Here is a 16953-nt window from a genome sequence, read left to right as displayed (position 1 = left end):
GCACAGATCATATGTATGTTTGTTTGATAAAAGGTTATGAGGTAATCCCGGTTCCCAAGCACTGAAGGGACATTAGTAACGAATGGACGGGAGCTATCGCGCTCTCACGCTGACAGTGGCGGTCTCCTTCTGCGAAGACTGCGGGCGGGCTGTACATCGCAAACTACACACTGAGGGCCTGATTTCAAGTTGACTTGCGACGGTCGCAATTGTTGTTGTCATAGTAACGTCGCAAGCGAGAAAGATGACGCATATTGGTAATTAATGTGTAGGACAAAGATAGCTATACATTTGCGCTGCACCACCTATTTGCGACTATGACTTGAAATCGGGCCCTGAGGCTGTTACAATTGCTACCATAACATGCGACGCAACCTCGGAAGGTAGCGCTCTGAAGACGACGCCTGTGGTTGGAGCCTTTCATCATGATCGAGTTATGGGAAAAAAAACCCTGGTGAGTCACTGTATATCCTTGATTTGTGACAGATGTGTCAAGTGTTATCATTTACACGTTCGTACCGTCCCAATTGAGCTTTCCCGAGTTTTTTAATTTAGAAAAATATTTTTTATAATACGGTGCGATCAATTAAAAAATAAATCGAGTCGGCGTGTTACCTATGGCAACCCATGCTATAGCATAGGCTCCAAAGCAAACTCGATTTATTTTTTAAATGATCGCTCGGTACTATATAACTAAACATAGTATTGTTTTTATTTCTTGGCTGGAGATCCAGCGTCTGAATGTAGAATCTTCACAATCATCTTGATTTCTTCTCTTACAGACCTCTTTTAAATATAATATCATCATATTTATTATTGTTGAACATATTAACCCAAGCAATATTAATTACGTAAAAGTTTCTAATCTGAACCTTGAACTTTCCGATAACCCTTACTACGATGTGTTACACAAGACACGTTACGAAAAGCACTCCAGATTTGTGTCCTAATTAAGTATAGCACATTACACAACTCGGTTGCTCTCAAATTTTTACAAAAAAAAAAATTACGTCATGTAGGAAGTTGCCAGAACTTATGAGAAAAGAATCAAATCCAACTCGCTTTATTAAAGGTATTAGGCACATCAAACATCTCATTAAGAAACTTCAAATTTTGTTTTATTAAAGAGAAACCCTCTCTCACGAAGAAGCTTCCCGCTTGAACTTTCTGGCTGCACTGTCTGCGTAAAATACAATTCATTTAGTGATCTCTATACAAAACTGTTTCACAGCAAACGTTATCAACTTTTTCCGGTGTCATTCCTGTTGAACGAGTAAAAATCCTCAATGAATTTTACCTCCTTTTTAATTTTGTTCCAACTACTGAAAAAGTAAACAGAAGTCTACAATTAACAAGATTTTTTTTCTTAAATTGTGTAGGTAAAAAATGTGTCCGTTCTCACTAGGAACAATAGTCATAATAATAATAATTTCGAGATTCTGCTTTGCGGTGAAAATATTTAACATTTCATTTTGTATATGGAGCAATTTTCTCTTGAATTAGACTTAACAGTTCCCTTGGGAGCCTTAAACAAGTGATACACTTAGAAATGTAAATAACGCCGCTCCAACTTATGCTCCTTTCTAGGATTAATCCCCTCGTCCACTTTTCCACTTTTATTAAACCCCAGTCTCACCCGTTCCAATATTCCTCCCAAGAAATTATTTTAAGTATCCGATGAAATATGGGAGTAAGCAAAAAATATGCAAGTCAGGTATAGCTTTTCCGACAGAGAGAAGAAGAGAATATAAATCTGGGTCAGCATCTCCTCTTTATTAACTTTCTTAATCCAGAAGAACTGGACGAAAACTCCCTCCACTAATTTTTTCCCGAATTAATTGCTGATTATTCGGAAGACGCCGAAGTCCTCGACACACACGAGGTGAAATTCCCCCGGTCCTGCGAAGACGACCGGCCGGCGGCGGCCCGTGCTAATTGAATAACCGCCGCCTCCGACCCGGCCACCGTATCGTTTCGTCGTAATTAGTCGTTCGCGCGAAAAACAACAAGAATGTTTAGTTAAGACAATTCAGGAGGGTGAGCCAGCCGCTTTCTTTCGCCTGAAAGGAAAAGACTAAGTTGGATTAGTGGAAATTGCGAAAATTGCGCGTGTGCTGTCAAAATATTGTTATTGCGACGGCGACGGCCTAACAAAACAGACACAAACCCAAATCTCCTTGCATTACAGAGCGCGCGCGGCGCCGCCACAAAAATCGAATCCGGTGCGATTCCGGAGGAGGTAAGAATTGCAAGCGCATCCTTAGCCGAGGATTTTACATCTGGAGGCTGTTTGCCGCCGTGGAGATTAGCAGAGAGGGATCTGCGGAGTGTAACGAGCTCGATGCAGTTTGCAAGCAAAAAGGAAACTTCTTGAAAATAATAATAATACTAAGAGACACGTACAAGTTTTCAAAACTTTGGAAACTTTTCTTACAGTTGTCAGATCGAATTTTGGCCGACTGACAACCTCAATAACACAATTTTTTTAAATTACTAAAGTTTTGAAAATTACATTTTTTGATCTCAAGTTGTCAAAAACTCTGACAGCTGGGCCAAAATTGTTTAGATTTTTTTACAGAGCACAATATGTTTAAAATAAAGCCACAGATGGTATTATTCCAGCTACCATAAAAGATGTCGAGAAGCGCGCCGCGAAATGCTCCAATTTAGCATGATTCACAAGAATCTAAACGACGTCTAAAAATTTTGGAAAAATTCACATACAATCTAGATAGAGGTATTTTCATATTTGGTGGCGGAAACAAAAGACTGAGAAATGTCACAAAATTGTATTGTCAGTGTCAAATTTCTCATAAACGCCGTAAAAAGGAATGTCTAGGTAAATTTAAATTTTCGCTAAATAGATTGAAAAAATAAATTCTAAGGAAACCAATTTTTGTCAGTGCTTCAAAAGGAAAAGTTATTCTCATATAATCAAACGTATTACAAATTATGTCTCTAGTTCGACGATTAATAACTTTCTTATTGCCAATTTGCTGCATTTCTGTCGAAATCACGAACGTTTGACACTGACAATACAAATTTGTGACATTTCTCAGTCTTTTGTTTCCGCCATCAAATATGAAAATATCTCTACTACAAAGAATGTTTGAGACCAGGTAGAAATAATTTTAAATAGGTTTTCGATTTTTGAAAGTGGAAAAAATACACTTTTTTTCCTAAACTTTAAAATGCCTTGTAGTGTATACTATTTATCACAAAATTATAATTATTTTCTCAAATTGAAGACCTTTCTGTCTTCTTTTTCTTATAATACTAAATAGTCCCGATACAGGAAAGATTTTACTTACACTGCAAAAAAAATCTTAAAGCATAAGCTTGCTGTTTTCTATAAACTGACTCCCCTTGAGATATAAATTTATTTCATTTAAAATTCAACCAATTTGTTTTCTTCAACGACGTGCTGTAAAAGCAGCAGTCTTGTTTATATTTGTTCCTGTTTAACTATTCCTAGAGCAAGATTTAATTTAAATTTTTAGTGCATTTCCAAACATACTTCGCAATCTATTTTCTGTTTGTGCAGACTGAAACGAACAGATTTTTCTTGTATAAAGTGTAGACGAGCGATTTTATAAAAGTAATTCCTTTTCCAGATTATGGAAAGTTATTGATCATAACTGAAGAAACGACAGAAATGTGTTCAGAAGTCTATAATCTACGACATTTGATTGATGACCTCGTTTATATTCTGAATGTATGTTTCCAACAGTGTAGAAATTCTCTGATAAAAAAACAAACACAAAAAGTGATAATAATACAATACACATTTATTTAACAATTAATAATCTTTCAGAACTTCAAATTACAATAATTTTAATTTTAGGCATTTGCAATCAGACCAGACAAAGACAGAGATGGCAAAATAATTTTCTTTGTGATATACATAATGTTTCAGATACGTGACAGTAGTAAAATAAGACATTTTATAAAGAAATCACGCAAGAATAGAAATATTCAAAGTAGTGACAAATGTTTTTGTTTCGATTCTGAAGAGCTACGTCAAAGAGAACTCAGCTAGGGAATATCACACAGACAGCGACTGCTACTGCACTTCCCCAAGCCCAACATGAGCCCAAAAGCAACATCTCCACTTCAAATAAATTTCAACAAATGCATCCTTGCGTGAAACACTTTTAGCATAATGCTTGTGTAACTGCAATAAAAGTCTATCGAGAGACTTCTCGAGTGCTCTGTTAAGCAAGCAAATAAAAATGTCTATACGAAAAAAAATTTATCGATGGGGAAATAATAAATGAATGTTTCTGGAGAGGTCCAAAGTGTGATGATTTGCAAGGTCAAAATTCAATTATCATTGGGTTGAAAATTAACTCGTAACCCAAAATATCCCAATTATGAAAAGGTGACTGGCACAGAACAAACTAGGAATTAGCAGAAGCGAGTCGACTATTTTCCGGGCAATTACCCCACACACATTTAATTATAACGCCTCTAATAAACACCACTTAGTATGGAACATCCGGATAAATGAGAAAATTAAAATGGGAGGGACAAAATGTGAAAAGAAGAAAAAATCAGGAGATGGATGATTGTAAAGTTTCATTTGAAAAAAAAAAAAATGAGTGGAGAAGTTTCGTCGTAAAATTGCAGCTTTGAAGGGAGCATCCTCGACACAAATTTTCGACCTAATAATTTTCATAATGCACCGGAATGTGGCTCATAAATTATGAAGCACTCCTGTATTAGCAACACGCCTAACAGAACGCCTCGACAGTTGGGCAAGTTTTCGGGCGCATAAATCCCGTCCCCGGAAAATTCCGGTACTCACCTGTCAAAACCGCCGCCAGAAAAAATCCCACTCTGAAAAGCACCACCTCAAACTTCTCCATTTCGCTCAGAATTCACGGCACACCATCACTCGCGCGTCGTTCGAGCGGATCGTCGATGCGGCGTTCCGGGGGCGGCGCGCGAGACCAACTGGTGATCATCGGCGGCGAGTCCGCCGACGGGAAGCGGCGCGCGACTGCCCCCTCCGAGCGGTCTTCCTTACAGGTGGGCACGTCGCGCCCGCTTAGGGACGATGATGATGAAAAAAATAAAATAAAAAGGGACGGGAATAAACACGGCAGAGGTGCGATGGGCTTTAAATAAAGCTGTTCGGCGAGCTTTTAGCACGGCAGGACTGCGAAAGCAATCGTCTTAATGGAGAGGCTGAGTGAAAGGAGATGGTGCGGTTTTTAATTCAGTTGTGAATACTGGAGTGCTTTCGAAAATTTAATATTCTTAAACGGGAAAAAACAGGTGGGGCAGCGTGGGCAGGTGGAGAAGCGAAAGTTGGGGGCGGGAAGGGGTGGTAGTGCAAAGTGCAGATATTATGTCACAGTTAATTATAAAAATTTGGAAGTGGCTCGGAAGAGAGCCAAGGAAAAAAAATACAAGGATAAATTTTATTGTATAAGGGGGAGTTTCAAAAAATTGTAAAAAGAAATTTTCTCAAAGACTACAGTTCATAATATTTTAAATCTAATTCAAAAACTACAAAAAAAAAAATGCGAGGAGAGAGCTAGAAGAAAAAACAAGAAAAGAAGATAATTCAAGAAAAATTAACAAAACAAATAAAGATTTAAATGTGAAATTAGGTATAAGTATTGGGTACACCACTGCACAATCCATACTCCAAATAAACACTTTTAATAAATATGGATTCTTTTTTAATTGGGACAGTTAATTGTACATTGTATCCTTTATAATCCAATTAATTTGAAAAAATGTTTTAGCCCATGTACAAATTCAATACAGTCCAATTAGAGACGGATATAATTCCTAATTTGCATGAAAATTATTGTTCTGGAAGGGTGATTAAAACAGACTGATTGCAAACATGATAACGTTAATGGGAATAATTGATAAATTGTGTTGCACAAAATATTTTCAGTAAAATAAATTTAAGATGATGCTGCAGTGCGTAATTGTGCGTTATAGGTTAGTTCTTTCAGTTGAATTTTAATTTAATAATAAATACAATAATTGCCGCTTTGATAGTAATTTTTTTTTGTGCTCTGCGTCTCATGAAAAATGATACCCTAGTAAAAAATGTATTGTCAATTTATTGTTCTTCGTAATATTGAATCATCATTTGATTTTTGAAGTTTTCCTGGAATTGTATTTCATCTCTTTATTCGTGTTATAGTCTGATCAATCTACGCCGGCGGCCATTTAATCACTTGCATTAATTGTATGAATACAAAAATACAGGATGTTTCTGAAATACGTGTGTTAATTTTAACCAGTGGAAGAACGCGCCAAATCATGGAACTTTTCTCTATAACATTTTTACGAAAAAGCACTACAAATTGATTTAAAATTTGGAATAAATTAACCATCAAAGTGTATACCCGCCTATGGGTAAGGGCCAAAAATTTTCTGTTGTGATAGAAACAGAGCTTTATTAAAAAGCTCCATTGTTATAGAAAAAAATAAATAATCAAAATTTAGATTCTCATGGTTACAAAACATAGAAACTAGTTAATCACACAAAACGACTCGTTTGGTAAAAATTGTGGGGCAAAAAATCTTGGAATACTTTTACGAATTTTACAAAATGTTATAGAGAAAAGTTTCATAAATTGGCGAGTTCTTTCACTGGTTAAAATTAACACACGTTTTTCAGAAACACCCTGTATATAAAACTGGTACATTTAGATTCATTATACCCTGTTATAAGTTCACACAGGAGGAAATACTAAGGCAACTATTTAAACAATTTACAAAAATAATAAAAATTTGTAGAGCAACTATTATAGTTACATAATTAGTAAATTATATCATTAAGAGTAGAAGTCAGTCTTTTTGTGCTAAGCTCAGAGATTTTTAAAAGAAAATGTAAGAAGAGGTTTCAATTATGTATTAATTCATTTTTATTTTATAAGTTTGGACAACCGAAATGGTTTACAATACGAAAAAAACTATAACACAACAACGGTCATCTACTTATTTGCCAAATAAAATATTACTTTCATTTGCCAGGTATGTCCATTATTTCTTGAATAATTTGTTATATAAATTAGTGTAGAGAGGCAAAATGGCTATGGCGTGACGCGGCCGAATACTGCAAAACAATTATTGTAACTTAAATACATCGAGAAAGAGAGATATCGAAAAAATATAGGAAACATTTTATTAGTTTTCTTTCGTATTAATTACCGTTTCGGCCTGATAAATTTATAAACATTTGATCAAAAGAAATACAAAGAAAAAATACTAAAACCCCTTTTCTTACTTTCACTCACATTTTCGTTCGGATAAAATCAAGACATCAGAAAAAAATTGTAGGCTTGTGCGAAATTGTTTATGACATTTTGTTTACCTAAATAGTCAAAAAAAAAAAACGCCAAGAATCTGAAAATGATTTCATTGAATGGAATAAAAAAATCATTTAAAATTCAATGTTCGTTATTCGTTCCAAGCTAATTATTTTAATTTCCATAATATGTAAATAAATTTTTTGGGAAAAATCAAATGCTCAGAAGGTACAAAAATTCAAAGAATTTTGTGTAGACATTTACTGTGAAATTGTTTATAACAAGTTTGTAACTCTTGGATTTAACGCAAGCAAATTTTCAATTTGACTGGACTGTTATACAAATAGACAAATTACAAATTAGCTTGTATCATCACCACTGTTAGTGCAAACAAACTGCATAAATTGGAGTTGTTAGATAAAATATCTTCCGGTAAAACTATAATATTTATTCCTTCCTGTCATAACTTTTAATCAACAGATAAAAATAAAACTGTGCAAATATTATCATCTATTGCCCACTTCCTGCTAACTCGTAGAATGTTTTTTAATTGCAGAGGTAGATTCATTTACAATGTTTACATATAGAAAATTGTTCATTCTTCCACTACTAATACTATTTCTACATTTTTAAAATGTCGATTATCGTAATTATACAGGGTGTCCTCAAGTAGCAAGTTAAATACATTTTTTTTTTAAATAAAAGTCTTTTTGTTTTTGAATTATAAACCATTGCAAATTTGCTCAAAATTTGCTTTAAATTTCCAGTATCTTTTTTTCTCAATTACTTTAAGTCAGTAGCGTACTGGAAATTTCTAGCAAATTTTCAATGATTCATACATATCTCAAAAACAAAAACTTTTACGTAAGTACTAGAAAAAAAATCGTATTTAACTTCTATTCATCGTCACCAACTATGTACCATTTTTTTAACATGCATTTCGAGAACACCCTGTATTTATCTCGAAAGTCTCCTTTTTATTGTTGCATATTTATTGTCTTGAAAATTATTTAAACAAAAATTCATACACCACGTTAGGCTAATTTGACTCAAGCAACTTCTTTTGAAATATTGAAAAACGTGGTCAATTGAAAGTATTTTTTTACTAGTGTTTTGCTTATTTGAAAGGTTTAATTAATTCCAATGGAACACTCGTGACTCGATAATGAAATTCAAAATTTAAACAATCCCATCAAGTGATTTCAACTTCCCATTCGTTAAATATTTGAAGGAACACTTCGTAGCAGTGTTCTTAGTGTCGTAAATTTATTTACTATTTGATCAGAATGACAAGTGTTACATAATTTGTGTCCTTCTTTCCAACATCTCCGTGTCACTGTAACCACGCGCCATTAATATTTCACTCTACCCTCTGTCACTTAACAAAGCATTAAATTTGATAAACACCACCGAAAAGGTTTTTACCAACCAAGACAAATTTTATTCCATTAGCACTAACAGAGTGAGTATATTCATGTACATATACAGCTTGCATAATTTATGAGAAATTTCCAATTTAAACCGACTTGCATAATGGAATAATCCTGTCGTAAAATTGTTCAAATTCAAGGACCACAGACAAAGTTTTGCAACATTTGTTCAGAATGTCGTCGAGGAATGAAAAGGGAAAAATTAGAACAACGTGTGCTGCCTATAATGCAAAATAATGGAACAACCTTCATATTCTCTAGATCCAGTACCTAGATACTTTTTACTCTTAAAATTTTTATTTCGATAATTTTTTACTTTATAATGTCTACCAAAAATACTATATACAAGGCATTTCACCAGTGATAATAGGCCCGACTGAATTGAAAATGCAACCCACAATACATTTGCAAAGCAAACCTGAATATGGAAGCGGAAAATATTCAAGTTTGCTTTACAAATGTATTGTGGGTTGCATTTTCAATTGCGTCGGGCTCATTATCATTTGCAAAATACCATGTATAGTACCAGTTACTATAAAAAATTGAAACATAAATTACTTACAATTAGATACTTTATACTTTGAAGGGATTCAAAGTACCTTAGCACAAAAAATAAAATTATTTCAATTTTCCTACTTTTTTTGTCTCTACCAGAACTACCATAGTAAAATTTTGAGACATAAATAATTTACAATTGGAGACAATCTGATGAATTAGATATCTCACGGATATGTCTTTTTTGCGTTTTGTCCCAATTTTTTTCTGCCCAGTATATGCAAGCGCCCATTTCGCCCAAATCCGAGCTTTCGAGCCGCCCTAAATTTCCCACCTGATTAATTTGACATTTTTCCGGTTGCTAAACCCGAACGCGACTTTTTATTATAATTATTCCAACCGTTATTGTCCGAACGGCAGTTCTAGTCCTTTTTATGGTGGAGTAGGTTATAGATTTTCACTTCAAAGAGAGCAAAAGTAGTATTACCCGGGAATATACCTGCGCGTGTTGGTTTAAATTAAACGCAGGATTAGCGCACAAAAGCTCGTCACTGTTTGACAAAAAAAAATTGTTCTGAATTTTACTGTTTCAGTGGGACTTTTTTGTGAAAATAACCCTCCGCGAAATGTTTTAGGTCTGTAATGGGCTCAAACGATGCCAACAAAAATCAACTCGATTTAACTGACGGGATTAAAAAGAAATATTCGGGAATAAAAGAGAAACGCAACACGGACAGCAGCATTAAATGGAGTTTTTCATTTTGTTAACGAAATTTTAAACATTTAAAAGAGCGAGAGATAAAATGAATTAATTTTGAGTTTAATTAGATGGTAGATAAACCTAGAACACGTAAACGACGAAAGAAGTGAAAAAAGAAAGAATTTAAACTGCAAGACGAAAGCTCCAGAGCTTTTCACCTGAAGTTTTTTGCAATACTAATTCAAACGGTGAACTTTGGATTTTTAGGTAGGGAATGAGGCAGAAGAAAAATTAGAAATACTTCTAAGAAAGGTAGAAGGTTAGAACGTTCGAGTGTTGTCAAGGTGAGAATTTCAGAAGACAGAAATGGAAACTGGAAAGGAAGAAGCAAAGTAAGTCTCTCATCAAAAAGTCACGGTTCACGTTTAACATTTAAATGTATCTTAGATCTTTTAGATTCTAGAAGACTAATGTAGAAGAAATCTTCTTCTTGATATGATAACATCACCATGATTAACAATACACTCTTCAGTACTTTGGAAGATGCTTCAACAAGGTCATCAGTAACTTATTGCTATATACATCTCTCCCCCACGCAAATTATTGATGACTCTATATTCTGAAAAGAAATATTGCATCCCACTCGTTTCAATAGGTGGCAGATCCACAGAGCAAGCTGACAATGAGAACAGCTTTTCATCAATTCCCTCTACGAATCTCGACTTTTGTCTACCTACTGCATCTAGTCTTAAATTATTTTGTTAAAAAACTGTTTCTAATTCTCCAAATTCTACTGATAACTGTGGCATTTCTTGGCCCTTGAATTGCCATCGTTCTTTCTCAAATAAAATCTGAATTATTCCCATCTCAACCGATTTCTTTGTGAATTCTCTCTATCTGCAAAACTCCGATGATATCAAGAACGACAACGCTGAAGACGCATAATAGGAACATGCTCGGAGACAAATCCAGATTTTGTTTATGAAGAAATGATCATGAGCAGATCATGGGTTAGAAAATATCATCATGAGTGGTAGAATTTAGACTCGAGTATCATATACAGCGTGTAACAGAAATAAGTACATTAATTTTAACTGATAATAAAATTCATCAACTTTTCTAAAAAAAAAATGTTCGTAAACGTTCTCGTTAATGAGTTAAAATTGTTTAAAAGTTTCCAAAAATTTCGCTACCCGCCACTGGAGACCAGAAGTGACTGTAAATGTGACAACGGTTTTAACCATTTTTACGAAATCAAAATACTGTCCATTATTAGAACCTGTGCTTCGAAGGTTTACACAAACGCGTCGTTATTTTATGGGGGGGAAAATGCTAAACAAAATTGCCGATCATCATGACGAGTTCTGTTACTGGTTAAAATTACTTATTTCTGTTACACCTTGTATAGTTCAAAGTGACAAATTTGAGTTTTTAAGTGAAGAACGAGGAAAAAAGAATATTTAGCAAAGGTAATTAGAAAGATATAACATTAAAATGTTTACTTACTGTTCAGGCGAGGAGAAAGTTCAAAAGACAGAAGTAGGGAGAAAGAAGAAAATAAGTCAGACAACAAGAAGTAACCTGTCAGTGACTTAATAGAAATATTATTTGTTAACTATTTTTAGAAAAAAAAAATACAAGAAACTATATTTTAGATTCTAGAGGTGCAAGTTTTCAATTAATCTATAACCAAAGGTAATTGTCAAAGGAATTTTCTTCTTCGTAAAATATCATCATCGCGATCAACAAAGCACTCTTCAATTCTTCGGAAAATCCTTCAATGAGGTCATCAATATCTCATTGCGACATCTCATTCTAAGCAAACTATAGATGATGTTTCAGTTCTTCTAAGGTATCGAAACGACAAACTATAATCCCAAGCTATAACTATAGTCTGTATGTGGCAGATTCGAAAAAGAAGCTGATCACGACAATTGCACCAAATGTCTTTGCTCTTGAAAACTTCTCTTTATGGTATTATACTTAGTCTTGAATTGTATTGCTAAAAGCATTTCCCGTAATACCAAAGTTCAAATTCTATTGCTAACTATGGTACTTTCTAATCCATGAGTTAGCATAATTCCTCTTCAAACACAATCTGGATTAGTACCATCTCAAATAATTCCTTGTCCAATTTTTTTTCTGATTGTGTCTTCATTCATACCACCTAAATCTAGATCTTCTTCTATCTATGAGACCCAATTGATGCCAAGAAATATACGACTGGAGAGACAAATATTCAAGGGCGAATTCCAATTTGCTCATAAACGAGTGGTCCCAGATCATGGGTTAGAAGGTATCACCATGAGAGAAAAAATGTGAAATGTCATATACAGTGTGAAAACTACTTATGGAATAAATTCAGTAATGTCGAAACTAATGACATTTTTAGAAAACGTGAAACCGGTCAATTTTTATTTCTCATAGTGTTTATTTTAAGTTGCTTCACTTGTTCATGACGTCATCCATTTTTGAGTTATGATGTCATCACCAATTTTTTTAAATGGGAACCCCCACTGTTTGCTTCTGTTTCTGATAGACCTTCCTACTACCTAAACGATGAATGAGAAAAATTGGTACCTGACATAACAATTTTTTTGAGAAAATGATAAGTTTTACTTCAAAAATTTAATTTAAATTTTGATAAAAAAATTTTAACTGACCTCAAACTAAAACAAACAAACATTTAAGCTTAACAATAAAATGTAATGCAAATGTTGAAATTGCCTCCCGCCAACTATTTGGCACTCACCGACACTTTGTACACTGCGCTCAATAATGTTAGGGCTGATTTGTTCCATTTCATTCTGCCTTAAATCTTCTAAATTGTTTGGTCTATTGAAATAAATCTTCTATTTTAAATAAACCCATATAAAAGAATTTTTAAATTAAAAATTAAATTAAATTTTTGAAGTAAAATTTGTCATTTTCTCAAAAAAATTGATATGTAAGGTACCAATTTTTTTCATTCATCGTTTAGCTAGTATTGTAACGGTCCAAATAGGTTCGAAAATTAAGAATTTTAATTTAAAATAATTTCAACGAAATATTTTAAATTTAGTTCATTTGCGACGGAAGTGCTGGTCAGTTGTAAATTTTATTGATGCCGTGTCGGCAAGAATGGTACCACATTCCTCAAGTGAAATCTGCCAACCTTTCTTTGAAAATGCAGGTACGCGCCTGGTCCGAATACAACACAAAGATAACAGTTTTCATGGGAAAAGAAACATTGCCAAATTTACTCGTTCGACAATTTGGGGAGTCCAGTTAAAATCAGGGGATAATTGAGAGAACCACCAAATCAATGTTCATTACGTTAATTTACTTTTTTTAGCATTCTCAAATTTGTGGCATATTTGTAATTAAAGGGTGAGAATTGCAAATTAGAAACAGAGCGCTTTATCGTACAAAATAACTAGAATCGTTTGCACTTTTAGTTAGAAAAGTAAAAAAGCAAAGTAGAAAGGGAGTCGGTAGAAAACAGGAACAACACGGTAACGGTAAAGCCAGGTAGTCGTAGAAATCAGAGGTGTGAGTGAAAGAGAGATAATGAAAATTACGAATTAATTAGAACAGTTTTGGTGAATCAAACCAATGTAGAACAATTTTTAGAAGTAGCAGGTCAATGGAGTTTAGTTGCATGATATGACACTTACGTAACAGCGTTTCAAGCCCAATTTAGGTTTCAAAATAAGGTGAATTTGTTTTATTTTAATTCTGTGTGTTTCATTTTAATTCTGTTTGTTCCATTTTAATTATGTTTGTTCTATTTTAATTCTGTTTGTTTCATTTTAATCCTGTCTAATTCTTGGTGCTGATTTTTATTATTGTATAGAGTCAGTAATTTAGTGTTCTTTTTCAGAGTTCTAATTCAACAACAAATTATGTACATTCGGTATGATCCCAACAAAAGTCTAAATTTAAACATTTAAGATTATGATGGAAAACGGAAACTGTAATTTCAAAAGTTTTAGAGATATCGAAAAGATGTCGCGATCGGCGTAAAGTAGAACCGAGTTGATTGGTCACTTTGGTCAAGTAGGGGTTGCGAAAGTGGGGTGCGCCAGAAATGATAAAAGCGAATGCGGAACGGGAAACAAGGCTTTTTTGATTCACTCGGTGTTTGATCTCCAAAAGTAGCCGGAGGTACGTTCGTTACCTCCAGCAGCCATTTTGTGACTACGTACTTCACATTTACAAGGTAAATTATTTTTCTAATTCTTGTACTTAAATTGTAGTCGCGGTTTAATTATTCACACAACATCAGTTCACTATCGTAAAGATTATATTATTTTCTTTGAGCATTTGACGACCACGTGACTTTATAATCTTGAATTAATTTCTTTATCGCGAAGTATGTGATCTTCTTGCATTTACCGATTGGGAAAACGTGCTCTCGTCAAGGGGAACTAGTATACAATCATTATAAAACATTTCCATTCATTATTTATGTTTTGGAGTCTCGAGTTCGGGAAGCTACCGCCAGTGTCCGTCGCACTCAATTAGCTGTGGTCCGGCGTAAGAGCACAGAGTTAGCTAAGCCAGCTGACACGTGAAGAGCGGTACCCTTTGTCCCTGTTAGAACCTTTTTTCCCTTTTATTTTCGACCACCGGAGTAGACCAGGGTGATCTATGAGATTCCAAGGTATGGCGTCGGGTTCAATTTTATTGGGGAAATAATTCAAATCTACACCGGATCACATAGTTCGCGTCTCAAACTCTTATAATGCTGTTCGCGCCATAAACTCCTATATTTGCCCAGCTTAGTCATTTATTCATGAGTCAGATCGCAATTCGAAGGCCGCGAGTCAAATCTCATTGGGTCAAATTCCACCAACTTCTGTTATTAAATTCATTTATTTATTTCTACCATTTGTTGGGACCAAACACCACCACACTCGATTATTTGTTAAATAAAATTTATGTGAAGTGTGCTCAATCGTTTTAATTCTATTTTGAAAAACCTTCCGAAGGTACGGCCTCTTGTTAGAACCTAATTAAGCAAAATGAAAAATAAAACACAACGTAGGATCCATAAATATTTCTTTTCTCATTAATTTTGTTTCGTATTTTTCCGCAAAAATTTCATCCGAGGGAATGCGGCAACCAACAATACATCAAATGAAGAAAAAAAAATCATCGAGGAAAAGTCAAGGAAGTCGAAATGTTTCAGTATGAAGGTCTATCAGAAAGAGAAGAAAAAAAAAGTAGGGGTTGTCATTTTGAAAAAAAAATGAGTATGACGTCATAGCTCAAAAATGGATAACGTCATGAACAAGTGAAGCTACTTAAAATAAGCATTATGAGAAATAAATATTAACCTGTTTCAACGTTTTCGATAAATTTCATTAGTTTTGAAATTATTGAATTTATTCCATAAGTACTCGTAGTTTCCACACTGTATGTTGGACATCACTCTCCAAAAAATGACCATGTTTCTGGAGCAAGAAGATTTGAAGCTATAGCTGTAGCTTGCTCTTCTGACCTGTTGCCTATAGAGAGTAGAATGAACTGAAAGATGTTTCCTTTTCCTGGCAAAATCTGTCACTTATTTTTTATCCCAAAGCTCGTTGCAATTCTATTCTTTCTAGATTACTCACAGATTACTTTAAAAAATGTCTTCTATATACTTCTGCAACATCATTCTTAACTCGTGTACCTGTATGAATCGCGAATCCCGTAGGAAATATAATTCTCCTGGAAGCACAGACCTTGACCCTGATTTCTTTTACCCCTACTGTGCTAAAAATCGAGCTGAAGTGATCTCTTTTCGCCTTCAACTGCACCCAATCGCGTGCACCCTCCAGGAATCCGACGAATTTCCCAGCGCACGGTTGCCAACCCCATAATTCCATATCATAAAGTTTGATTTATTGTAAACCGGCGTAGTGTGTTTGCGGTTAGTTTTCATCGCGTACCACTTACCCTTGAATCGGAGAGGGTGCCAACCCTCTTATATGCATACTGAATAGTTCCAACTATCACTCGGTGGTTCTACAACCCTCCAGCTCTCTGACGCTGTTCGCTGGTGCATTACGAGGGTCGAACTCCACTCGCGAGGCGGAAGTGCAATACAACTTCGAATGTGTGCCGGCGGATTCCCGAAACGGAAACCCGTCAGAATGCCACAACCGCCAAATTAATTTATTCGATGAATTTAATTAGGATGGAGCGGTCACGGAATGGCGAGCACAGTGATAAGTGCGGCGCAGTTTTCTTCCCTCAAAATGCCCAAACAAATACCAATCTGATAAGGTGCGAAATGGATGGGGAGGTGTCCGAATTTAAAACGTCAAAGTGGGACACGCGACTGGGGGTATTTGTGGGGAGGCGATGAAGTCGTCGGTGGACATGCAATTTTTAAATTGGAAAAGGAAGGCGACCAGAAGTCGTTTTGCCCAAAAAATATGTATTAAATTCTACAAAATCGCTACAGCACTAATTTCGTTTCATTAGTGAAGTTAAGCAAAGTGAGTGCGGTCAATATTTGGATGGGTGACCGCTCAGGAAAAGTCGTTTCGTTGTCACTTCGTTGTTGTTGCTTTAACAATAAGAATAAGAAAGAAGAGAATTGAGTCAGAGTATGAAAAATCATTCATTTCGTGAAATAGAACGAGCAGAAGAATTAGATCATTCTCTATAAATTGATATAAACCATCACCGATTGAAGATTACTGAAGAATAAGGAGATTGCACCAAGCATTGTGGCCAAGCTCCTTGCGAGTTCGCTTCACATTCGGGTGGTCCGGGGTTCGAATCCCAGAACTGCCTGACCAGGTGTGGGTTTTTTCAGAAGTTTTACCCTACCATAAGCTGTGATCTATGATATGAGTCTACTGCATATCAAATATTGGGTGAGCATTTCTTCCCCTTGGTACCCACCTCCATCATTCCTCATCATGGCCATCCTAATTTGGTACCGAGTTGAAAGACTAGGAAAACCTAGGGATAAAAGGAGCAGAAGAATGTTGATTCTCCAAAAAACAAGCATCACCAATTGAAAATTACTGCCATTAATGAGAGTAAGAAAATAGCTTATGATATGTAC

General features: G+C 35.0%; 1 protein-coding gene across 1 annotated transcript in view; it reads right to left on the bottom strand.

The window, feature by feature from the left end:
* The window catches only part of LOC138137828 (uncharacterized), a 133174-nt gene extending 128200 nt beyond the window's left edge, over positions 1–4974 (bottom strand). Inside the window, exon 1 of the mRNA XM_069057401.1 lies at positions 4808–4974. Within this exon, the coding sequence (XP_068913502.1) occupies positions 4808–4868 (61 nt within the window). The 5' untranslated portion in view covers positions 4869–4974. The remainder of the gene's footprint in view (positions 1–4807) is intronic.
* Positions 4975–16953: the final 11979 nt, after the last annotated feature.

The sequence above is a fragment of the Tenebrio molitor genome, chromosome 9 (genome assembly GCF_963966145.1).
Source record: "Tenebrio molitor chromosome 9, icTenMoli1.1, whole genome shotgun sequence".
In the NCBI taxonomy this organism is placed as follows: Eukaryota; Metazoa; Arthropoda; class Insecta; order Coleoptera; family Tenebrionidae; genus Tenebrio; species Tenebrio molitor.
Note: the sequence above shows the minus strand (reverse complement) of the source record. Positions and strands in the feature narration are given on the sequence as shown.